General features: G+C 46.8%; 1 protein-coding gene across 6 annotated transcripts in view; it reads left to right on the forward strand.

The window, feature by feature from the left end:
* Window positions 1-25291, forward strand: part of CSPP1 (centrosome and spindle pole associated protein 1) — a 178052-nt gene that overhangs the window by 19615 nt on the left and 133146 nt on the right. For all 6 annotated transcript variants that reach the window (XM_082258429.1, XM_082258430.1, XM_082258431.1 and 3 more), the window contains exon 2: window positions 20326-20437. In XM_082258429.1, coding sequence (XP_082114555.1) covers window positions 20339-20437 — 99 coding nt within the window. In that variant the 5' untranslated portion in view covers window positions 20326-20338. The remainder of the gene's footprint in view (window positions 1-20325; window positions 20438-25291) is intronic.

The following is a 25291-nucleotide window of genomic DNA, read 5'->3' on the forward strand; positions in this document are numbered from 1 at the left end:
CATGTTTGTTGTGTCCCATACATGGCTTCTCACAAACTGCAACCGGAACTTCCTATGACTTTCTTTTAACAATGGCTTTCTTCTTTCACTCTTCCTAAAGCCAGAGTGTGAAGTGCAAGACTAATAGTTGTCCTGTGGACAGATTCTTCCACCTGAGCTGTGGATCTGTGCACCTCCTACAGAGTTACCATGGGCCTCTAGGCTGCTTCTCTAATTAATGCTCTCCTTGCCTGGCCGGTCAGTTTAGGTGGACGGCCATGTCTTGGTATGTTTGCAGCTGTGCCATACACTTTTCATTTTAGGATGATGGATTGAACAGTGCTCTTTGAGATGTTCGAAGCTTGGGATATTTTTTATAACCTAACCCTGCCTTAAACTTCTCGACAACTTTTATCCCTGACCTGTCTGATGTGTCCCTGGCCTTCATGATGCTGTTTTTATTCGCTAAGGTTCTCTAACAAACCTCTGAGGGCTTCTCAGAACAGCTGTATTTATACTGAGATAAATTACGCACAGGTGGACTCTATTTACTAATTAGGTGACTTCTGAAGGCAATTGGTTCTACTAGATTTTAATTAGGGGTATCGGAGTAAGAGCCCATTCAGACAGGGGCAACACGACTTGCTGGGGCGACCTCTGAAGTCGCGGTGCACAGCACCTCGGCGCGACATGCACGGACTTCATATAATTGAAGTCAATGCAAGTCGCCTCAAGGTCGCCCCAAAGTAGTACAGGACCCTTTTTCTAAGTCGGAGCGACTTGTGTCGCTCCTATTAGAACGGGTCCTGTGCTAATCAATGGCAGGCGACCGACCGCGACTTGTCAGGCAACGCCTGACAAGTCTCGCTAGTGTGAATGGAAAGGGGGCTAAATACAAATGCATGCCACACTTTTTAGATATTTATTTGTAAATAAATTTGAAAGCCATTTATAATTTTCCTTCCGCTTCACAATTATATGCTGCTTTGTGTTGGTCTATCACATAAAATCACAATAAAATACATTTACGTATTTAGTTGTAACATGATAAAATGTGGAGAATTACAAGAGGTATTAATACTTTTTCAAGGCACTGTATACAATGGAAATAAAAAGAAGTCTACACGCCAATGTTAAAATGTCAGGTTTCTGTGATGACATTGTTGCATGACGGAAGCCTCTTCTTATGAAGAAAAACATCCAAGCCTGGCCAAATTTAGCAAAAACACATCTGAAGTCTCTCAGAAGCATGTGGGAAAATGTGTTATGGTCTGATGAAACCAAGGTTGAACTTTTTTTCCATAATTCCAAAAGATATGTTTGGCGCAAAAACAACATTGCTCATCACCAAAAGAACACCATACCCACAGTGAAGCATGGTGGTGGCAGCATCATGCTTTGTGGCTGTTTTTCTTCAGCTGGAACAGGGACCTTAGTCAAGGTAGAGGGAATTATGAACAGTTCCAAATACCAGTCAATATTGGCAAAAAGCCTTCAGGCTTCTGCTAGAAAGCTGAACATGAAGAGGAACTTCATCTTTGAGCATGACAACAACCCAAAGCATACATCCAAATCTACAAAGGAATGGCTTCACCAGAAGAAGATTAAAATTTTGGAATAACCCAGCCAGAGCCCAGACCTGAATACGATTGAAAATCTGTGGGGTGATCTGAAGAGGACTGTGCACAGGAGATGCCCTCGCAATCTGAAAGATTTGGAGTGTTTTTGCAAAGAAGAGTGGGCAAATATTGCCAAGCCAAGATGTGCCATGCTGATAGAATCATACCCAAAAGACTGAGTGCTGTAATAAAATCAAAAGGTGCTTCAACAAAGTATTTGTTGAAGTGTGTGCACACTTATGCAAACATATTATTACATTTTTTTATTTTTACTTCCCTTCACCTAAAATATTTCAGTTTGTTGTTCAACTGAGTTGTACAGTTTATAGGTCACAATAAAGGTGGAAAAAGTTCTGAAATTATTTATCTTTGTCTTTTTTTTTTTACATCACAGAAATCTGACATTTTAACAGGGGTGTGTAGACTTTTTATATCCACTGTATGTGTGCTTTTCTGCAGTATAATAAATTGGCTTTATTACAGGAGCAGGAAAGAAACCTTTTCATTTCTGTGTGGTCTTTTCACAGTACCATATTTGGGTGCTGCATAGTAACATAAACAGTTTTCAACAGTAATATTGGTGGCATAGAAAACCTATTGTAAAACACAAAACTGCTTGTGGTTAGGGATTACTGTACAATAGGTATTCTGAATAATTTATTTACTAATGTTGGTTTTTAACAACATATTTGATGAGTTACCTCAGATAAGCAGTTCATATAATGTATGGTGCTGTTCCATTGTCTGCTGTTGGAAGTAAGGAGAGAAGTGTGATAAGCAGGGCGGCTTTCAAGATCCCTTGGCCCTCAACTGATCACACAAGGGCTCTGCTTGTTGTTTACTGCAGGCTTATCCTTTTGTTGTCATTCATTGCCTAGAAACCTCCAACAGCTAGTTCCATGCATGAATTTACCACATCCTAGCAACCTCTGCTTAATGATCATCTGGCAGGAATACAAAATGTTTGGTCTGCTGCTCTAAACTGGATTATCAGCAAAAATCTGAAACATTTGCTATCATATATCCCCCTCTCCCACGCAGACAATCCTCACAGTATTAATAGTTATGTTCAATATTTAATTTTATTTAATAAGATGAGATAGTTGCTGGTATCCGATTTGTTTCCAATTGGTGAATCATATTTATGTGTTGACTTACATTGGCATAGTGAACATTGTTACTTTAAAGTGGCCATTGCCAGCATTGCTTACTCATCTGACATTGCTAATGGCTTTCACAAATAAAAATGCAACATTTGAACAGTTTGTGAGGCCTTTCTGTGCACAACTAAAAAATGATTTAACTGTATGGGTCATGTCAAATAGGTAATGTAGTTGCAGCAAACCTCTTTTTTGATTTCTTGGTTAGAAAATCATAGTTTTTTTGTAATATATATATATATATATATATATATATATATGTGTGTGTGTGTGTATTGTGACAGCGCAAGGCCCTGCCACTGTGAAAATGTAGAAGAAAATGGCACAGGATTGGCATCAAAGTGGTAGTAAAGGCTCTTTTTTTTTTCTCTATCGTTCTTTGACAGACGCAGCTCCATCTTCATTACTAGTAGGGTTATGCTCCTCCCATCAGGAATAGGCACTAGGCAGGCAAAAAGCTTAACCACACCTATGGGGGCTGTCCCTGCAGGCATAACCCCTCACACTCTGCTATCATTAATCAGTTTGTTCTGCCTAGTGTTAGGAATAGAACCTAGCCCTGCTGGGACTTCGGTCTTAGCTGTAACAGGGTTACGCAGGACTGTGGTGGTTTCTTCGCTTTGCAGTAGCAGAGGAACATTATCAATTTGTGGCATTACCCTTTGGTCTCGCCTCCGCTCCCAGAGTGTTTACCAGGGTTCAAGTTCCGGTATTGGCATTGTTACGCCAGTGGGGGATTGCGGTACTAGGGTACCTGGACGATCTCCTGTTGAGAGCGGACACTCACTCAGCCTTGTTGGGGCATTTGGAGATTACTGTCAGGACTCTACAAGAGTTTGGTTGGAACATTAATTTCAAGAAATCCCCCCTGACTCCTGTCCTGAGACTGGAGTATCTGGGCTTGACTTTGGATTCAGTCTTGGCAAAGGTTTTTCTCCCCCCTCAGACAAGCTACAAATGTTGCAGGGTGTGAGTCGGTTGTTCCTGGACAACAATCTGTCCTCTCTGCGAGTTTGCATGCGGGCCTTGAGTCTGATGGTATCACCCTTCAAAGCAGTCCCCTTTGCTCAGTTCCACACAAGACCGTTGCAAAGGGAGATTCTGGTCAAATTGAACAAGGATCCAAAGTCCTTCGATTCTATGATTCGGTTGAGCCACTACACAAAGTCTGCTCTGTTGTGGTGGATTCAGTCTACAGCTCTGTACCAGGGCAAGTCCTCCCTTCCGTTGTTTTGGACAGTAGTAACCACGAACGCCAGCCTGTTGGGCTGGGGTGGGGTGCTGGGGAAGTTCTGTGCCCCGGGTACCTGGACGATGGAACAGTCAAGACTTCAGATACATTTTTGGAGCTCAGTGCAATAAAGCTATGTCTGCGTCATTGGACGACTCTGCAAGCTTGTCCGGTTCGGATTCAATCAGACAACGCCACGGCTGTGGCTTACAGCAATCACCAGGGGGGCACCAAGAGTGTCTTGGCAGCCAAGGAGGTGGCTGAGTTTCTGACCTGGGCAGAAAGCTTTGTTCTAGCCCTCTCTGCTGTACACATTTCAGGTGTGGAAAACTGGCAGGGGGATTACCTGAGTTGCGTCAGGTGTTGGATCAAGGGGAGTGGTCCCTGCACTCGGTGATGTTCATCGTCTGTGTGTACGGTGGGGGACTCCCGAGGTCGATCTGTTTGCTTCTCACCTCAACAAGAAGGTTTAGAGGTTCGTAGTCAGGTCTTGAGATCCTCTGGCCAACGCCACAGGTGGCTCCTTGGGGTCGGTATCGACTGATTTATGCATTTCCTCCATTAAAACGTTTGCCGCGGCTTCTGCGCAGGATAGAGGTGGAATTCATTTAGGTCATTCTGGTGGCTCCAGACTGGTCTCCCCGGTCTTGGTACGTGGACCTAATAAGGCTGGTCGCCGATACTCCTTGGAGAATTCCTCTCAGGGAGGATCTGCTGTCTCAAGGCCCGATCTTCCATCCTCCTTTACAGGAACAGAGGAGGTAAGTATAACATGTTTATTATAAAAAAAAGAGACTTTACAATCACTTTAAACCTCACTCTTTTAAAAAATATCAGGGCAAGTTCACTCCATAGATGCGCAGTCCGGATGCCTTCCAGTATACTTTTCTGCATGCGCGTTTTTGACGCCTTTTTTCTACTGCATTTCTGAATGCGTGTTTGGTGCGTTTTTAATGCAGTCCAGTGCATCCCCCCCCCCTCTTTTTTCTTAAACTTAAATAAGGACATGTGTGTTCCAGTGCATTCCCATGCATTTTTTACAGTGCAGGAAAAATGCAGCATGTTTTACTTTTTTTCTGGAACTGGAATGCTTTGGAACTGCAAGCACTGGTGTGACCTATGCCATTGGAAACCATATAACCTACTATCCATGTGTTTTTGATGCAGAAACAAAATGCACTGGACTGCATGTGGTGTGAACTGGCTCTTACTAGTTTTGTTGCTTTTCAATGGTCCTGATGCATTTTTTTGTAAGCTAGAATGAGTGAGAATGTAAATACAAACAGTCTGGCTCCATGATAATGCATTTTAGAGGGACACAGAAGTCACAGTGGTCTTGATTTGAGGCCACGCAGTGAACATGTAGGCACAATCTGACCGACAACAGAAAATTGTCCATAAAGCACTCTATGCTTGGCAAGTTTATGTCAGTGCTGAGGAGTCAGCTTTCTGCTGGGATACTGCTATAAACAGTATTCCAGATTCTGTATAACTGACTTTACATTAAAGGAGTTGTAAAGTGCATTCTATGCATTAAGATAAAAAGCCTTCTGTTTGCAGCAGCCCCCCTAATACTTACCTGAGCCCATCTCTCTCCAGCAATGTCCAGAGGTGTCTCGGCCATCTGAGACTTTCCCTTCTGATTGGCTGAGACACAGCAGCGGCGCCATTGGCTCCCTCTGCTGTCAGTCAAAGGCATTCAGCCAATCAGGAGAGGAAGGGGGCGGGAACGGGCCGCAGCTTCGTGTCTGAATGGACACAGGGAGCTGTGAGTCGGCTTGGGTGTCCCCATAGCAAGCAGGGGCCAGGAGCACAGAAGAGGGACCCAAGAAGAGGAGGATCCAGGCTGGTCTTTGCAAATCCACTGCACATAGGAGGTAAGTATATCATTTTTGTTATTAGGCGGTAAGTACATCATGTTTGTTATTTTTATAAAAAAAAAAAAAAAAAAGTGAGACTTTACAATCACTTTAACCACATCCATACCGGCGTATTGTAATATGACGCCGGCAGGATGGCTTTACCGTTCCGGGCGGCCGTCATATGACGTCCGCCCGTTCTAGCTGCTACTGCGCGCCCCCGGGGTTGCGCAGCGCAGCGATCACGGATGAGGCTCGTCCCTCGGACATAGCCCATCCCTGATCAAGGTAAACAGCCAATAGAAATTGGCTGTTTACCATGTGATCGGCTGTGTCAATCACAGCCGATCACATGAGCGGCTCCAGCGCGAGCCGCTCGTTCTCTATGCAATGCGATCCCTCGGACAGAGCCAATCCCCGATCTAGGTAAAGAGCCAATGAAATTGGCTTTTTACCACGTGAACGGCTGTGTCCAATCACAGCCGGTCACAAATGTCAACAGAGAACAGGTAACTAGCTGTCACCGTGTTCTCCTCCTCACACACTGATCCTGTGTGAGGAGGAGATTGTGGTAACAGCTAGTTACCAATTACAGTGCACCCCAAACACACTAATTGCCCCCCCCCCCAGTAAAGAGCACCTGTCACTAGCCCATCAAAGTACCTGTCACTAGCCCATCAAAGTACCCGAGTACCTGTCACCAGCCCATCAGGTACTCTGATGACAGGTACTCGGGTACTCTGATGGGCTGGTGACAGGTACTCGGGTACTCTGATGGGCTGGTGACAGGTACTCGGCTACTCTGATGACGGGTACTCGGGTACTCTGATGACGGGTACTCTGATGACAGGTACTCGGGTACTCTGATGACAGGTACTCGGGTAATTTGAGTACCTGTCACCGGAGTACCTGTCATCAGAGTACCTGTCATCGGAGTACCCGAGTACCTGTCATCAGAGTACCCGAATACCTGTAACCAGCCCATCAGAGTACCCGAGTACCTGTCATCAGAGTACCTGATGGGCTGGTGACAGGTACTCGGGTACTCTGATGGGCTGGTGACGGGTACTCGGATGACAGGTACTCGGGTACTTTGATGACAGGTACTCGGGTACTCTGATGACGGGTACTTGGGTACTCTGATGACGGGTACTTGGGTACTCTGATGACGGGTACTCGGGTACTCTGATGACGGGTACTCATGTACTCTGATGACGGGTACTCGGGTACTCTGATGACGGGTACTCTGATGACGGGTACTCTGATGACAGGTACTCGGGTACTCTGATGACAGGTACTCGGGTACTTTGAGTACCTGTCACCGGAGTACCTGTCATCAGAGTACCTGTCATCGGAGTACCCGAGTACCTGTCATCAGAGTACCCGAATACCTGTAACCAGCCCATCAGAGTACCTGAGTACCTGTCATCAGAGTACCTGATGGGCTGGTGACAGGTACTCGGGTACTCTGATGGGCTGGTGACGGGTACTCGGGTACTCTGATGACGGGTACTCTGATGACAGGTACTCGGGTACTCTGATGACAGGTACTCGGGTACTCTGATGACAGGTACTCGGGTACTCTGATGACAGGTACTCGGGTACTCCGATGACGGGTACTTGGGTACTCTGATGACGGGTACTCGGGTACTCTGATGACGGGTACTCGGGTACTCTGATGACGGGTACTCTGATGACAGGTACTCGGGTACTCTGATGACAGGTACTCGGGTACTTTGAGTACCTGTCACCGGAGTACCTGTCATCAGAGTACCTGTCATCGGAGTACCCGAGTACCTGTCATCAGAGTACCCGAATACCTGTAACCAGCCCATCAGAGTACCCGAGTACCTGTCATCAGAGTACCTGATGGGCTGGTGACAGGTACTCGGGTACTCTGATGGGCTGGTGACGGGTACTCGGGTACTCTGATGACGGGTACTCTGATGACAGGTACTCGGGTACTCTGATGACGGGTACTCGGGTACTCTGATGACGGGTACTCGGGTACTCTGATGACGGGTACTCGGGTACTCTGATGACGGGTACTCGGGTACTCTGATGACGGGTACTCGGGTACTTTGAGTATCTGTCACCGGAGTACCCGTCATCAGAGTACCCGTCATCGGAGTACCCGAGTACCTGTCACCCTTCATACAGCCACCATGTCCAAGTCCAAAAAGGTTTATATATGTCCTCTGTTTAAACCTAAATACCGGTGTTATGGCAGCAGATAGCTGCCATAACCCTGGTATTTTTTTAAACGGTGGACGCTTGGCTTTCCGATAAGGGTGGTCCCAGTAGCGGATTCGCCGTGGGATCACCCTTCCGGGATGGCGGAAGAGGTGCCCCCTCCCGCCGCGTTCCGGTCCTTTTCCCCGCTTACCTGACCCGCTGGCAGCGGGGAAAACGATCCGGTCCCGGATCTTCACAGACAGGATGTCGAGTGAGGGCAAGCATGCCCTCACTCGACTCTATGGTCTTGGAGGACTGGAGCTACGGCAAATGTCGTTGCCTAGCAACCGGTTTAAAGGTCCCTTTTTTTTTTTTTTTTCATTTTATATAATTTTTTTTATTTATTTATTTTTTTTCTATCTTTTAGTGTACTTGTGATATCTGAGGACTTTTTGACCCCAGATCTCACAAAAAAGAGGTCCTGTTGTGCCTATTTCTATTACAAGGAATGTTTACATTCCTTGTAATAGAAATAAAAATGATCAATTTTTTTTTTTTTTTTAAACTGTGTAAAAATAAAAAATAATAAATCAAATAAATAGTAAAAAAAAAAAAAAAAAAAATTAAAGCGCCCTGTCCCAGTGAGCTCGCGCGCAGAAGCGAACGCATACGGAAACCCCCGCCCACATATGTAAACGGTGTTCAAACCACACATGTGAGGTATCGCCGCGATCGTTAGAGCAAGAGCAATAATTTGAGCCTTAGACCTCCTCTGTAACTCTAAGATAGCAACCTGTAGAAATATTTAAATTGTTGCCTATGGGGATTTTTAAGTACCAAAGTTTGTCGCCATTCCGTGAGCGTGCGCAATTTTGAAGCATGACATGTTGGGTATCTATTTACTCGGCGTATTATTATCTTTCACATTATGGAAAAAAATTGGGCTAACTTTACTGGTTTCTTATTTTTTCATTAAAAAAAGTGATTTTTCCCCACAAAAAATTGCGTTTGGATGACCGCTGCGCAAATACGGTGTGATAAAAAATATTGCAATAATCTCTATTTTATTCTCTAGGGTCTCTGCTAAAAATAAATAAATAATGTTTGGGGGTTCTAAGTAGTTTTCTAGCAAAAACAACTGATTTTAGCTTGTAAACACCAAATGTCAAAAATAGGCCTAGGCAAGTGGCTAGGATGCATGATGGTGCTCCTTGAATGTTGGGTCCCTCTATATGGTTAGGCTGTGAAAAAGTTTCACACATGTGGTATTGCCATACTCAGGAGGAGTGGCAGAATGTATTTTTGGGTGTCATTTTTGCTGTGTACATGCTATGTGTTAAGAATATCCTATAAATTGACAACTTTGTGTAAAAAAAAAAAAAATTTGTATTTTTTTCCCACATTTTCCAAAAACTTGTGGAAAAAAATGACATGTTCAAACGACCCATAATGCCTTATAGAATATACGTTGGAGTGTTTGCTTTCCAAAATGGGGTCATTTTGTGGACTTTTCCATTGTATTGGTGCTCTAGGGCCTTCAAAAGTGTGATAGGTAGTAAGAAAGTTTTATGTGTATTTATGCTCCTAGAACGCCTGAAGGTGCTACTTGGACGTGAAGCCTCCTTTTGTGGCCAGGCTGTGTAAAAGTCTCACACATGTGGTATCACCATACTCAGAAGGAGTAGTTGAATGTATTTCGGGGTGTCATTTTTGCTGTGTACATGCTATGTGTTAGAAATGGCTTATAAATTGACATCTTTATGGGAAAAAAAGGAAAAAAAAAATGTTTTCTTCATTTTCCTAAGAATTGTGGGAAAAAATTAGAACTTCAAAAAACTCACCATGCCTCTTACTAAATATCTTGGACTGTCTACTTTACAAAAAGGGGTCATTTGGGGGGTATTTGTACTGTCCTGACATTTCAGGGCCTCAAGAAAGGAGATAGGCGGTCAGTACATCTGGTGTGATCAATTTTCAGCAATTGGTACCATAGCTTCTAGACTAAATAACTTTCACACAGACTAAATAATATACACTAATTTGGGTTAATTTTACCAGAGATATGTAGCAGTATAAATTTTGGCCCAAATGTATGAAGAAAAATTAATTTTTTGCAAAATTTTATAATAGAAACTAAAAAAAAGTGTTGTTTTTTTTTTCAAAATATTTGCTCTTTTCTTGCTTATATCACGAAAAAAAAAAAAACCCCAGTTGTGATCAAATACCACCAAAAGAAAGCTCTATTTGTGTGAAAAAAATGATAAAAATTTTGTTTGGTTACAGTGTAGCATGACTGAGCAATTGTCATTCAAAGTGTGAGAGTGCTGAAAGCTGAAAATTGGTCTGGGAAGGAAGGGGGTCTAACTGCTCTGTATGGAAGTGGTTAAGATAACCAAGAAATCTTGCCTCAGGCCCATTATATGTATGATTAATAATTTCTTAGATCTGATACTGATGTCAGCAGCTTCTCCAGGTACCCATAGACATGTGTGTCATCTAGCCTGACCAGAATGGGCAACTACCGTTTATGGATGATTCAGCAGAATATCAGTTTCTGATCCTTTAAATAATCACAGATATTTAAAGTGCTACTAAACCCTTTCACTATATCTGGTCTCCAACAGTACACAGAACACCGATAGTGCAATAGTTTTAGTAAATATAAACGGCTAAATACCTTTTCTCATCAGCAGTATATAGCAGACCTGTGACTTGTATCACTGTCTGCTTAAAACTTGTAGGAGGAGTTTTCATTCTTCCCTGACCCTCTGTCTGGACAGTGCTGATTGTCCTTGTGCTGATCACATGCACTCTCCCAAAAAAAAAAATTCTCCAGCAATGCACATCAAATTGAGCATGTGCAGGTAAAGAAGGGGAGGATGAGAGAAGACAAGATCACACAATGCATATACACACTGATTTTACTGTTGTTGGTTTAGTGGCACATGAACAACAAAATCTGCACTGCAGCCAATTGTATGTGTAGATTGTAGAACAGAGCATCTAAGATGCTGAGAAGGTTGCATATGTATTCCGCACTTTAATTATATCCTGCGGTTTGACATTACCATGAGGTAGGAAAACCTATGTTTCTCTTTCGTTCATTGACGGACACAGCTCCTGATCTTCTTAACCATTGGGTTATACTACCCCCTACAGGAGTAGGACACTAGGGAGAAAAAAAGCTTGACTACCCCTATAGGCAGTCTCAGGGGGTATACTCCAACTCTCAGCTATAGGCACTGCCCTTTCTGCCTAGTCAGGAGAAGGGATCTTGGTCCTGGGAATTTTTTCCCCTTTCAATTTGATTTTTTTCTATATTTCTTGTGAGAATCTACAATCAACTGCCAGACTGGACGACGGGCTGGATATTTTGAAAAAAATCCATTGGTCACCCCAGTCCGACCAGCGAGCGTGTGCAGACCAGAGCGCCTCGCTGGGTCGGCCGCGACAGGCCCCAACCTGGACCAGGGCGGCCAGCGAGTTAAACGTCTCGCGGGGGAAACATATGACCGGGCGCCGATAGTCCGGGTCACAGTGTTACACTGGCTGACAGCCCCCCAATTCGGTGGCGAGGAGGTTCTTACTTGGGAGTGTTACCCGCATGCACGCCGGACTGGTAAGTAGATGGTTCCCTTCCTCCTTCCCGAATGGAACAGCAGTCTGCCTTGTTTACATTGGCAGACCTTCCCGGATTGTGAGTGGGGCGCGGGTACTCCGTGGGGGGGGGGGGTCGTTCCCTCTGGGTTCACCTCCAAACCCTGGCTTGAGGCCTACTAGCCAGGAGCTCCGTGAGGTGGCTCTAGTGCGAGCGGCTGAAGCCACCGATTTCAGCCCAGGCATCCACCCTCCCCTCAGCTGCCTCGGCCGGTCCCTTCTTTCCTTCGGATCCGTGAACTTGCGGCGGGGCGTTCATAAATTTAGGCCGCCGCTTGTAGAGATGGGCCCCTCCTTCTGGAGGGGAAGCTACCCTTCCCAGTGGTGCTGTTTGGCCCTAGGGGATTTTCTGCTTGCGGGACTACCTGCATCAGTAAGATGATGGTGGCGGGTCCTCTGCGGGCCTTGGAGGGGCGTCAGCCATCGGTGCCCCCTATGCGGGGCCTTAGTTGGCGATTTTCTGTGTGGGGCCTCAATGGTGGCCCCCTCAGGTTCTTTTTTGTGTTTCCCGGGAGCGCCCTCTTACCCTCCCCTGCCTCATCAGTTGCTAGATCTGGATTCTGGCTCCGTCGCAGCAGATGTGCCCACGCTGCTGGATTAGTCCAAGTCCCTGACTTGTCAGATAGTGAGGATATTCCCTCCTCAGCTGTAGGTGCGTTTGAGAAGATGCTGGTTGCGCACTGATTACAATCCATGCGGGAGACTTTGCAGATGGAGGGTGTAGCTGAGGCGGCTGCGTAGGTTGCCGTTCCCCTTTTTTGACATTCTCTAGCCGTCTCGCACGGCAAGTGATGCTTTCTCCCTTCAATTTCGATTAATATGTCTGGATTTAATTGGAGCGTACAAAATGTTCCCTTGTGGTTCGTAAACACCTTTCTGTGAGGTACCCCTTGCAGAGTCGCTACTCCAGAAATGGACTGTTCCACCAGTGGGTGACCCCCCTGTACCCAGGTTGAATAGGGCAACCATGATTCTGGTATCTTAAGGATCTAGGTGACAGGAAGTTGGAGGCTGTGGCCTGCAATATATTCTTTACTGCTGGCTCGGCGCTCAGGCCAGTACTGGCCATTGCCCTGGTGTCACAAACACTGACTGAGTGGGTTAAGTTTTGCACCATGACCTAGAGCAGGGTTTCTCAACTAGGATTCCTCCTGAGGTTGCTAAGGGTTCCTTGAGCAATGGGCAATTTCTACCTCTCTGATAAGTTTCCAATGACAACCATTGTTCCTTTTAGCTATCTGTAAGGGGGTAATTCTTCCCAAATATGACAAGAGTAAGGAGCATTCTTTCCCCTGACTGTCACACTAATGTGTCATGAGTTGTAGCTTTTTAATTTTTAGCAGGAAATTTATTTCACGGGTTCCTCTGTGTTGAAAAGGTTTAGAAAGGCTGACCTAGAGGGCAAAAAGGTTCCCCTACCTTGACTAAGTTAGCAGATCAGTTGGTCCAGGGGCGGCAGCTGGTCTGTGATGCCTCTTTGGCTGTGGCTCCCCTGCTTTCTGGCTTAAGTGTTGGACTGCGGACCAGCCTCCTAAGAAGCTCTGACTGCCTTCCTCCTTCATGGCGATCGCCTGTTTGGGATTGCCCTGGGTGACATCTTTTGAAAGTCTCACAGGGGGTAAGGGTACTTTTCTTCCACAGGAATGGAAATAGCTCCTCGTAGCAGACATGGCCAAGCTTTATCAGCTCAAAAGAAGTTTTAAGTCCTCCTAGGGAGGTTCCAAGCAGCCCTGGCCTGGCTTGACGAGAGCGGGATTTTTTTCTGGACCCGCAGACAAGGCATCTTCAGCCTGGAGGTCTGCCTTCACCGTGCGTGGGGGGGGGGGGGGCGTTTTCGCTGGTTTCCGGGCCCGTGGTCCTTCTTGGAGAACATCCAATGGGTCCACACAGTGCTACTGTCCGATTGACAAGTCGGAATTTTTGTTCTTGCCCTCCGAAAGAGAGAGCTAGGTTCGTCCAATTATGGACCTTAAGGCTCTGAACTGCTTTATGCGGGTACGGGAGTTCAGAATGGAGTCCATTTGCATGAGGTGCCATCCCCTTCCTTAGGGGGACTTCCTTGCTCTGTCTTCATCAAGGATGCTTCCCTGCACATTCCAATGTGTGCCCGACTCCAGCGCTTCCTCCGTTTTGCTGCAGGAGAGGAGTATTACCAGTTGTGGCGTTGGCCTTGGGTCTCGCCTCCATCCCCCGGGTCTTCGCGTATGTGTTGGACTCATTGCTGGTATTGTTACGTCAGCGGGGGATTGCGGTACTGGGCTACTTGGATGACCTTCTTCTGTGAGCAGAGTCCCCTACGGCTCTAGTGGACAACTTAGAGATCGCTATACGAATTCTAAGGGAGATCGACTGGATTCTAAATTTTCAGAAGTCTGCTCTGGTTCCTTCCACAAAACTGGACTCTGGGTCTGACTCTGGATTTGGCCTTAGCCAGAGTGCTTCTTCCTCTGGCCATGCTCCAGAAATTGCAGGCTGCAATTCATCTTTTGTTGTCCGTTAGACCCTCCCTCCAGACTTGCATGCAGGACGAGGTCCCTGCAGGGAGATTCTGGTCAAATGGGACAAGAATCTACAGTCTCTGGCCGATCTGATATGGCTGAGTCGGGGAACGAGAGGGTTCCCGATCTGGTGGTTTCTTTCTCCGGTGCTCCAACAGGGTAAATCCTGTCTCCCCTTGTATTGGACAGTCTTCCTATGGCTGCCAGCCTGTCCGGGTGGGGAGGCATTCTCGGCAAAAATTCTGCCCAGGGGGTCTGGACAATGGAAGAGTCCGCCTGCCGATCAATGTACTGAAACTAAGCGATTAGACTTTGTCTGGATCCTTGGATGGGTGTCCGGTGTGATTTCAATTGGACAATGCAACGGCTGTGGCTTATGCCGATCACCAGGGGAGCACAAGATGTGTCATGGCGGCTCTGGTGGTAGCCGGAATTCTATGGTGGGCAGAATGTTTAGTTCCAGCCCTCTCCGCAGTACACATTCAAGGGGTGAGGCGGTTTGCCTACATCAACAGGCGTTGGACCAGGGGGAATGGTCACGTCATCTGGAGGTTTTTCATCAGTTGTGTCTCCCGTGGGGTACTCCCGAGGTAGACCTGTTGGCTTATCGGCTCAACGGGAAGGTACAGAGGTTGGTGGCATGGTCTCGGGATCCTCTGGCGAATGCCACAGACATGCTGGTGGCCCGTGGGGTCAGTATCATCTGATTTACGCCTTCCCTTCTCTCAAACTTCTGCCACGACTTCTGCGCAGGATCGAGGCAGAAGGGATTCCGGTCATCTTAGTTGCCCTGGACTGGCCTCGTCAGTCTTTCCTCTCAGGGAGGATCTGCTGTCCCAAGGGCCAATCTCCATCCTGCTTTAAAGTCGCTGGTTTCAACAGCTTGGCTGTTGAAGACTGGGTGCTGTAGGATAGAGGTTTGTCTGTTTTGATGTTTCCTACGCTGTTAAAAGCTAGGTAATCTACTTCTAGGTAGATCTACCATCGTACATGGGAGACGTACATCACCAGGTGCGAGTCCCTTGGGGTTCATCTTCTCGGTGGCTCGGATCTTGACCTTCTTCCAATGGGGTGTTGAGCAGCTCCTGGCCATGAGTACCATCAAGGGCCTGGTGTCAGCCTTGGTAGTCTTCTTTCTTTCAACGACCCTTGGCCACACTCTCCTTGGAGTGTACCTTTTTTCCGGGCAGTACAAATTTTTGGTTCCTCCAGTTCGGTCTTTATTGCTGCCTTGGGACCTCATTTTGGTGCTGTCAGTCCTTCAGAAACCTCCCTTTGAAAATCTTAGGGAGATTCCCCTCCTTACGCTGTCCCTGGAGGTGGCCCTTTTTGCGCACAGAGTATCAAAACTGGCGGCATTGTCTTGTCGTTCTCCTTCCTTGGTTCACAGTGAAAAGGTGGTTCTTCACTCCTGTTCTTCTTTCCTTCCAAAGGTCGTCTCTGATTTCCATTTGAATGATAAAGACATTGTGTTGCCTTCCCTGTGTCCCAAACTGTGCTCATGGATGCACAAATGGAAGGGGTTGACCGCTTCTTCTGCGACCATTTTCCAGGTGGATCAGAGAGATCTGATGTCTTTTTTTCAACCTCACTAACTATGTAACTATGTAAGAGATGGTGATTTAGACCTATTCAATAAAGGGTCAGGTTTTCTCCTTTCCCTGTTAAGGCGTTCTCGACTCGGGTACTTGGTGCCTCCTAGGCTTTCCGTCATCAGGCGTCGGTGCCGCAGGTTTGAAAGGCGGCTACCTGGTCGTCTGTGCACGCTTTCACAAAATTTTATAAGTGGATGTGTTGGCATCTGTGGATGCTTCCTTTGGCCGCAAAGTTTTGCAGGCTGTTGTTTAGAGGACTTGGTCCTCTTTGAGGGTGTATTATTTTTTTCTTTTTCAAGGTGAGCTCCAGTTTTTGGTTGAGCCTCCTGTTACCTGGTTGGCTATGGTTTAGCCTTGTGAATTTGTTCTGCTGTTCCCACCCCTCATGTTAACACTGCTTTGGGACGTCCCAATGGTTAAGAAGATCAGGAGCTGTGTCCGTCAATGAACGAAAGAGAAAATGGGATTTTTGACTTGCCATCAAATCCATTTCTCTGATGTTCATTGATGGACACAGCAACCACCCCTCTGTGGAGTTGGATTTCTTCTGACATTGCTTGTAACAAAACTAAGTGCCTATAGCTGAGAGTGGAAGTACACCCCCTGGGACTGCTCATAGGCGTAGTCAAGCTTTTTTTTTGCCTAGTGTCCTACTCCTGTAGGGTCAGTATAACCCAATGGTAAAGAAGATCAGGAGCTGTGTCCGTCAATGAACATCGGAGAAATGGATTTTACGGTAAGTCAAAAATCCAATTTTTTCAATAAATTATGAAAAGTAGGAGATCTTGAGATTGTAAATGTCAGTCTCTTCTCAGCAAAACCAGGACAGGTGCCACCACTAATACAAACATGATATATAAAAAAGAAATAAAAAAAATGGACATGGGCACCACTACTCTCAAAAAGAAGACACATCTGCCATCATTGGGAGACACCGTCTATAATGCTTCTCATGTTACTGGCTGTTTGCTTCTCCCAGTACTGTTTCCCTTATTGGAACATTGGGGCTGCTCATATCATTACAGAACTCCCAACATTCTTGAAATTTCATGTCTCAGTATGTACAGAGCAGAAGATCATAACAAGCAACAATGTTTTTAGAACCTTGTAGCGCCACTCAAAGCTTGAGGTGTAATGTACAGTATTTCCCCGCTGGGGGGGGCTGACGTCAGTTTTCATTTATCAAGAAAGGCCAGTGTAAAAGTGTACGACGCCGCTCACCCAATCCGATGCATGTTAATAATTGTGATGGCCTCAGACAATGCTGCTCCACTGGCCATGCCTGCTGACGCATTTCGCCCCCACCGGGGCCTAGTCATAGAGATCCACCTGCCCTGATTTTGCTTGGAAGAGACAATCTCTAGATCCCATTTGTTTAAAAAGAGAACTGAGGAATGGACATGTACACCACAATTTTTGCCCTTTAAAAATACACTTTATAAATAAACACTTATAAACAGGTTAAAAAAATCCTTTTTATGGTAAGAGTAAGGTGTGTTTTTTTCCAGTTTGCTTCATAACTGTGTTTTCAGGGGGGGGGGGGGGGGGGACTCATTGTGGTGCTCAAGTTAATTTTTCTTTTTATATACCGTATTTATCGGCGTATAACACGCGCCGCCGTATAACACGCACCTCAATATTTGGAGAGAAATTTCAGGAAAAAAAGCTTAAATTTAAAATAAACAGCTTTGAACTCAGAACATTTTTTTTTTAAAATCAAATGACATCTCACCAGTGCCCATTAATGCATCCTCATCAGCAGTGTCCATATATGCAGCCTCATCAGTAGTGTCCATATATGCAGCCTCATCAGCAGTGTCCATATATGCAGCCTCATCAGCAGTGTCCATATATGCAGCCTCATCAGCAGTGTCCATATATGCAGCCTCATCAGCAGTGTCCATATATGCAGCCTCATCAGCAGTGTCCATATATGCAGCCTCATCAGCAGTGTCAATATATGCATCCTCATCAGCAGTGTCCATATATGCCGCCTCATCAGCAGTGTCCATATATGCCGCCTCATCAGCAGTGTCCATATATGCCGCCTCATCAGCAGTGTCCATATATGCCGCCTCATCAGCAGTGTCAATATATGCAGCCTCATCCGCAGTGTCCATATATGCAGCCTCATCAGCAGTGTCCATATATGCAGCCTCATCAGCAGTGTCAATATATGCAGCCTCATCAGCAGTGTCAATATATGCAGCCTCATCCGCAGTGTCCATATATGCAGCCTCATCAGCAGTGTCCATATATGCAGCCTCATCAGCAGTGTCAATATATGCAGCCTCATCAGCAGTGTCAATATATGCAGCCTCATCAGCAGTGTCCATATATGCAGCCTCACCAGCAGTGTCAATATATGCAGCCCATCAGCAGTGTCAATATATGCAGCCCATCAGCAGTGTCCATATATGCAGCCTCATCAGCAGTGTCAATATATGCAGCCTCATCAGCAGTGTCCATATATGCAGCCTCACCAGCAGTGTCAATATATGCAGCCCATCAGCAGTGTCAATATATGCAGCCCATCAGCAGTGTCAATATATGCAGCCCATCAGCAGTGTCAATATATGGAGCCTCGCAAGCGCAGTGTCCAAATATGCAGCCTCGGAAGCGCCATTGGAAATGTCCGAATCTGTTTTAAAAAAGGGCGGGAAGCAGCGCCGAGAGCAGAAGGGGCGGGCCGGGCCGAGGAGAAGGAAGGACGAGCGAGCGCAGTCATCGGAAGTCCCGCCTCCTCTGCCGAGACGTGTGACGTCTGTCATAGGCGGGACTTCGGATGACTGCGCTTGCTCATTCTCCCTTCTCCTCGGCCCGCCCCCTTCTGCTCTTATGACAGCTCGTCCTTCCTTCTCCTCGGCCCAGCCCGCCCCTTCTGCTCTCGGCGATGCTTCCTGGCCTTTTTTTTTTTTTTTTTAATATCGGCGGATAACACGCACTGCTACTTTTTCCTCCATTTTTAGGAGGAAAAAAGTGCGTGTTATACGTCGATAAATACGGGTATTAAATTTCCATGTATTTTCTATAGGCTGCGCTTGACACACTTAATAGAATGGGGAAGGTTTAGACCTTTTTATCACTGCCCAAGTTTCTATTGAGTATAAGGCCTCATGCACACTGGACATTATAAAAACACCAATTAAAGTGATTGTAAAGGCTCATTTATTTATTTATTTATTTATTTTAACGGACAATTGCGCAGTTGTGCGGCGCTGTACCCAAATAAAATGAATGTCCTTTTCTTCCCACAAGTAGAGCTTTCTTTTGGTGGTATTTGATTACCTCTGCAAATTTTATTTTTTGCGCACTATAAACAAAAAAAGAGCGACAATTCTGAAAAAATTTTTTTTTTTTCATATTCTGCTATATAACATTCCCCAAAAAATTTAAAAATCTACATTTTTTAACATTTTAGGCCAATTTGTTTTCTGCTATATATTTTTGGTAAAAAAAAATTGCAATAAGCATATTTTGATTGGTTTGATTGGCAGCGATCTGCGATTTTTAGCGGGACTGTGACATTGCGGCGGACAGATCGGACCCCTGACATTTTTTATACTTTTGGGGGGACCAGTGACATTACTACAGTAATCAGTGCTAAAAATATGCACTGTTACTGTAATAATGACACTGTCAGGGAAGGGGTTAAGACAGTGGGTGATCAAGGGGTTAAATGTAAGCCTAGGGGAGTGTTTCTAACTGTATGGGCATTGGGCTTGTGAAATGATCACAGAGACCTGTGATCCTATATAGAAGGCGCTCTGTGATCATTCCAGAGAGAAAAACGGTCAGCTGTGTTTACAACAGCTGACCGTCCTCTCTCAGGGGGTAATGATCGCGGTAGTCTGACGGCAATCGGAGCTGCCGGCCCCGTGGATTTCCCGCTGCCCCCTAGCTGCAGGCGTGCGACTGATGTAGCGCATGGTCAGTTTACGCAGGAGGGCCAGCCTGCCGCAGTAAATCTGCAGCGGGCGGTCCTTAAGTGGTTAATTCAAACATGTTATACTTACCTCCTCTGTGTAGTTGGTTTTGCATAGAGCAGCCCGGATCTCCTCTTCTCGGGTCCCTCATTCCTGCTCCTGGCCCCTCCCTCCTATCGAGTGCCCCCACAGCAAGCCGCTTGCTATGGGGGCACCAGAGCTGAGCTGCAGCTCTGTGTGTCCATTCAGACACGGAGCTGCCGTTCTTCCCAGCCCCCTCTCTCCCCTGATTGGCTAACTGACTTTGATTGACAGCCATGGGAGCCAATGGCGCCACGGCTGTGCCACAGCCAATCAGGAGGGAGTGTCCCGGGCAGCCGAGGGACTCGTGGACATCGCTGGAGAGAGATGGGGCTCAGGTAAGTATTCGAGGGGGCTGGGGGGGGGGGGGCTGCCACACACAGAATGGTTTTATCTTAATGCATAGAATGGATTAGGATAAAAAAAGCTTCTGACTTTATAACTCTTAAGTACAGACTAGTCAATAAGTAGACGAAGCAAGACAGTAATTTAGTTTCTCTTGTCCTATTTTTGATGACTGATCACTATCTTGTTTACTTTATTAGAAATATCTCCACAATGGGGGACGATTTTGAATATTTTATTGAAGAGCAAAGGGCAAAGCTTGCTCAAGATAAAGCAGCTCTGGAAAAGGATCCACCGTATATGGAAATTAAGGTAAAAAACTATCTAATTTCTTTTTTTTTTTATTTTAAGAACACAAGAACACTGTAATTCTGCAATGATTTATTTTAAAGTTGGCATTCAGTCTAAGGAGGATTTTTACAAGTTTCTCAAACTATTTTCCTTTGAGATATAAATACTTTAAAGTGTTTGTAATGGCTAAAGGTTCTTTTTTACCTTACATGCTCTGCATTAAGGTAAAAAACCTTTTTGATGCAGTTTCCACCCTGCGACCCCCTTAAATACTTACCTTAGCCTGATCTTGAGCCAGCGCTGTGCCTGAGAGCAGCGGCACTGCTCTCTCTCTGTCTCTCTCTCTCTTTCTCTCTTTCTCTCTCTCTCTCTCTCTCTCCATCCTCACTGGACTCATTGGCTCCTGCTGCTGTCAGTCAAATCCTGGGGCGGGACCGAGCCACACTTTTTGTATCAATAGACACATACAGTGCAAATCAGGATCAAGCCTGCACAATGTATTTAAATGAAAAAAAGACCCTTAAGGAAAGCTGGAGGAGTCTTCCCTCCTCACTCAGAGCAGCTATCTTGTCGGGAGGCAAGCCCGCGAGCAGCTGGTGCACCCGAAATACCGAGCGGTGCTATGTCAGTCGGACGTTGAGCTCGGGTGGTGACGGGGCTATGAGACAGCTGAGAGCGGCTGGAGACAGCCAGAATAAGCCGAGCGGAGACCGCTGGAGCCGCTCCGGGTGGAGCAGAGATGACGCGGGAGAGGTGGAGGTGAGATCAGTCCCCAGACTAGGCACTTGTACTGGGGAAGAGCTGAGTCTGGAGAAAGTGAAGGGGAGCATTCCCGAACTTCCTGGAACCAACTAACCCCTCCACAGGAACTTGAAAGTGCAATAATTATAGCTCCCTAGACCCCCCCCCCCCCAACAAATGGTGAGTCCTTACATCTTACTTTGCTTCCTTTCTTTCACGTTGTTTTGGCTGCTGACTTGTGTTGCATTGACTGTTGATTCTGAACAGCCACACTGGGGATATAGGAGCACCATAGGGGTTCAGGGGGGTTCAAGGGGGTTGGATACTATATGAGAGGTAAAACAGTGAGAGGCGTAACCTCAAAGTAACCTCAAACCCTGGAACAATCAAAAAATATATGACGCAAGAAGAGAGTTCAGACAAACAGACCTTAGAGAAACAACAAATGACACGGGTAAAAGAAAAAAGTGGACAGAAAAGACCACCACCTGACTATAACATAAATATTCAAGACTGGAGCAGGATTTGGAGAGTGACCCAGAGCAGGACCTCACAGTAGAACAAGGGGGGAATATCGAACTGCCCACAAAGGCGGAAATAGCCGCTAAGATATGGAAAAAAGACAAGAGGATTTGAGGATGCCCCACAGATGCTCAATAGGGTTTAGGTCTGTAGATATGCTTGGCCAGTCCATCACCTTTACCCTCAGCTTCTTGGAGATGTGTTTGGGGTCATTATCATGTTGGTGCCCTGCTACCCAGTCCCCAGTCTCCGAAGGGAGGGGATCATACTCTGCTTCAGTATGTCACAGTACCTGTTGGCATTCATGGTTCTCTCAGTGAACTGTAGCTCCCCAGTGTCAGCAGCACTCATGCACTTCCACACTTCCACCACCATGCTTGACTGTAGACACTTGTCTTTGTACTCCTCACCTGGTTGCAGCCACACACGCTTGACACCATCTGAACCAAATAAGTTTATCTTGGTCTCATCAGACCACAGGACATGGTTCCAGTAATCGATGTCCTTAGTCTGCTTGTCTTTAGCAAACTGTTTGCCGGCCTTCTTGTGCATCATCTTTAGAAGAGGCTTCCTTCTGGGATGACAGCCATGCAGACCAATTTGATGCAGTGTGCGGCGTATGGTCTGAGTACTGACATGCTGACTCCCCACTCCTTCAACCTCTGTAGCAATGTTGGCAGCACTCATACGTCTATTTCCCAAAGACAACCTCTGGATATGACACGGAGCATGTGCACTCAACTTCTTTGGTCGACCATGGTGAGGCCTGTTTTGAGTGGAACCAGTCCTGTTAAACCACTGTATGGTCTTGGCCACCATGCTGCAGCTCAGTTTCAGGGTCTTGGCAATCTTCTTTTCTCTATCGTTCATTGACGGACGCAGTCTCTGATGCATATTGGTAGGGTTATACTGCCCCCTACAGGAGTAAGATTCTCGGCAGAAAAAAAGTTCTGGCTACGCCTATGGGCAGTCCCAGGGGGTATACCCTCTCTCTTACTGCATAGGATGTCAGTTTTAATCTGTCTAGTCAGGAGTAAGGATCTAGTTCCTTGCTGGGATCTCTGGTCCTGGCAAAAAGCTCCCTCCAGATCCCAGCTGTCTACTGATGCATTTTCAGTGGTCCTGGAAACGTTTGTGTCCCGGGTGGAGGTGGTCCTTGAAGGGCGAGGTGCTGAAAAACGCCCTCCGCCTACCCCTGCCTCATCTGATATCTCAGGTTCTGAGTCTGACTCAGCCACCGCAGACGTGGGTCTCCCTGCCGGGTCTACTACCTCTCGCCCTGTCTCCTTTGATAGTGAGGATGACCTTTCTACCTCAACTGCCACGCAAGATAAGGTGCTGGTGGACCCACTAGTTGTTTCTTTGTGTGAGACCCTGAATTGGAGGACGTGGCTGCGACTGGGGCACAGGTTACATTTGGCACTCACAAGCCATCCAGAGCGACAAAGGTTTTTCCCTTTCCCGCGTATTTTCTTAACATGCTCAAAAAAGAATGGGACCATTCAAAACGTTCCCTTGGGGTGCCTAAGCGGATTGCTAGACGCTACCCTTTTGAGGAGTCTCTGGTAAAGAAGTGGACTGGGCCAACTACGGAGGATCCACTGGTCTCAAGACTGAATAAGGCTACCGTTATTCCAGTGGAGGATTCCCTATCGTTTAAGGACCCGGAGGATAGGAAGGCGGAGGCTTTGGCCCTCAATATGTACTCCCTGGCGGGAACTGCACTGAGACCGGTGTTTACGGTTGCCCTTGTTACGCAGACGTTGACTGAATGGGCGAAGTTACTACACCGTGACCTGGAGAAGAAACAAGTCCCTCCTGCCTTTGAGGAGCTCTTGGACCAGCTGGTGCAGGGGCTGCAATTTGTTGGCGATGCCGCGCTAGACACTGCTCCCATAGTGGGCCGACTGTCGGTTTCGGCAGTGGTTCAATGGCGTATACTTTGGCTGAAGTGCTGGTCTGCGGATCAGACTTCTAAGAAGGCCTTGACTGATCTCCCTTTTCAAGGAGATTGCCTGTTTGGAGCTATCCTGGATGACATTATTAAGGGTCTCACAGGGGAGAGGAGTACCTTTCTTCCACAGGCTGACAAGGGTAAGGATCCGCGTCGCAGACGGTGTCCCTCCTTTTCAGCTCACAAAAAGTTATTTTTCGTCCCTCAGGGTCAGTCGATAAGGCGAAGCCCTTCAAGACTCCCTCGGGCAGTTCCAAGCAACCCTGGTCTGGCAAACAAAAGTCTGGTTTCTTCAGACCTGCGGACAAGACCTCCTCAGCCTGAAGATGAGGGGATGTCTTTGCCGGTTCCCGAAACTGTGGCTAACCCGGATACCAGACAAATGGGTTCAAGAGGTCATATGGTCCGGTTACAAGATCGAGTTTTGTTCCGTCCCTACGGTAAGGTTTTTCCCTTCCAATATGCGACTGCCCCCGGATCGCCTGCTGCTGCTCTCTGGGGCAGTTCAGGACCTGGTACAACAGGGAGTAATAGTTCCGATTCTGTGTGCAAAACTTTTTCAGGGCTTTTATTCAAATCTGTTCACGGTTCCCAGGAAGGAAGGCAAGGTGGGTTCCCTACATCAGGGGGATTTCCTGGCATCCATAGACATGAAAAATGCCTACCTTCACATCCCAATCTGTGTAGGACACCAAAGTTTTCTCAGTTTTGCCCTGGCAGAGGATCACTGTCCGTTTGTGGCATTGCCCTTTGGTCTCACCTCTGCTCCTCGGGTCTTCACAAAGGTGTTGGCTCCGATCCTGGCGCTCCGTGCGGTCTCCTACGGTGCTGAAAACAAATTTGGAAATCGCCATGAGAACTCTGGAGGAGTTTGGTGGATTCTGAATCTTCAGAAGTCGTCCTTGGTCCCTTCTATGAGACTGGACTACCTGGGCCTGACTTTGGACTCGTCCTCAGCCAGGGTGTTTCTTCCTCCCGTAAAAACTCCCAAAACTCCAGACTGCGGTTCAGCTGTTGCTGTCCAGCAAATGGTCATCCCTTCGGACCTGTATGAGAGTTCTGGGACTGATGGTGTCGTCCTTCGGAGATGGTCCCCTTTGCTCAATTCCACACAAGGATCCTCCAGAAAGAAATCCTTCCCAGATGGAACAAGAATCCAAACTCCCTGGACAATCAGATACAGCTGAGCCAGGTGGCCAGGGAGTCCCTGATCTGGTGGCTTCAGTCCCCCATGCTCAAGCAAGGAAAATCCTTCCTCCCGATATATTGAACAATTGTCACCACGGATGCAAGCCTGTCTGGTTGGGGGGGGGGGGGGGTTCTCGGCACGTTATCTGCTCAGGCAGTCTGGTCCCTGGAGGAATCCAGGTTACCGATCAATGTCCTGGAGCTTAGAGCGATCCAGCTTTGCCTAGCCCACTGGACCAAGAACCTGCGGGGTTGTCCAGTGCGCATTCAATCAGACAATGCCACGGCCGTCGCTTATGTCAAACACCAAGGGGGCACCAAGAGTGTCCTTGCGGCCTTGGAAGTGGCAGGCATCCTTCAATGCATGGAGCGCTTTGTTCCAGCTCTTTCCACTGTTCACATTCCAGGAGTGGAAAATTGGCAGACGAATTACCTCAGTCGACAAGCCTTGGATGTAGGGGAATGGTCCC

This window comes from Pelophylax lessonae (genome assembly GCF_965119305.1).
Source record: "Pelophylax lessonae genome assembly, chromosome: 5".
NCBI classification, from domain to species: Eukaryota; Metazoa; Chordata; class Amphibia; order Anura; family Ranidae; genus Pelophylax; species Pelophylax lessonae.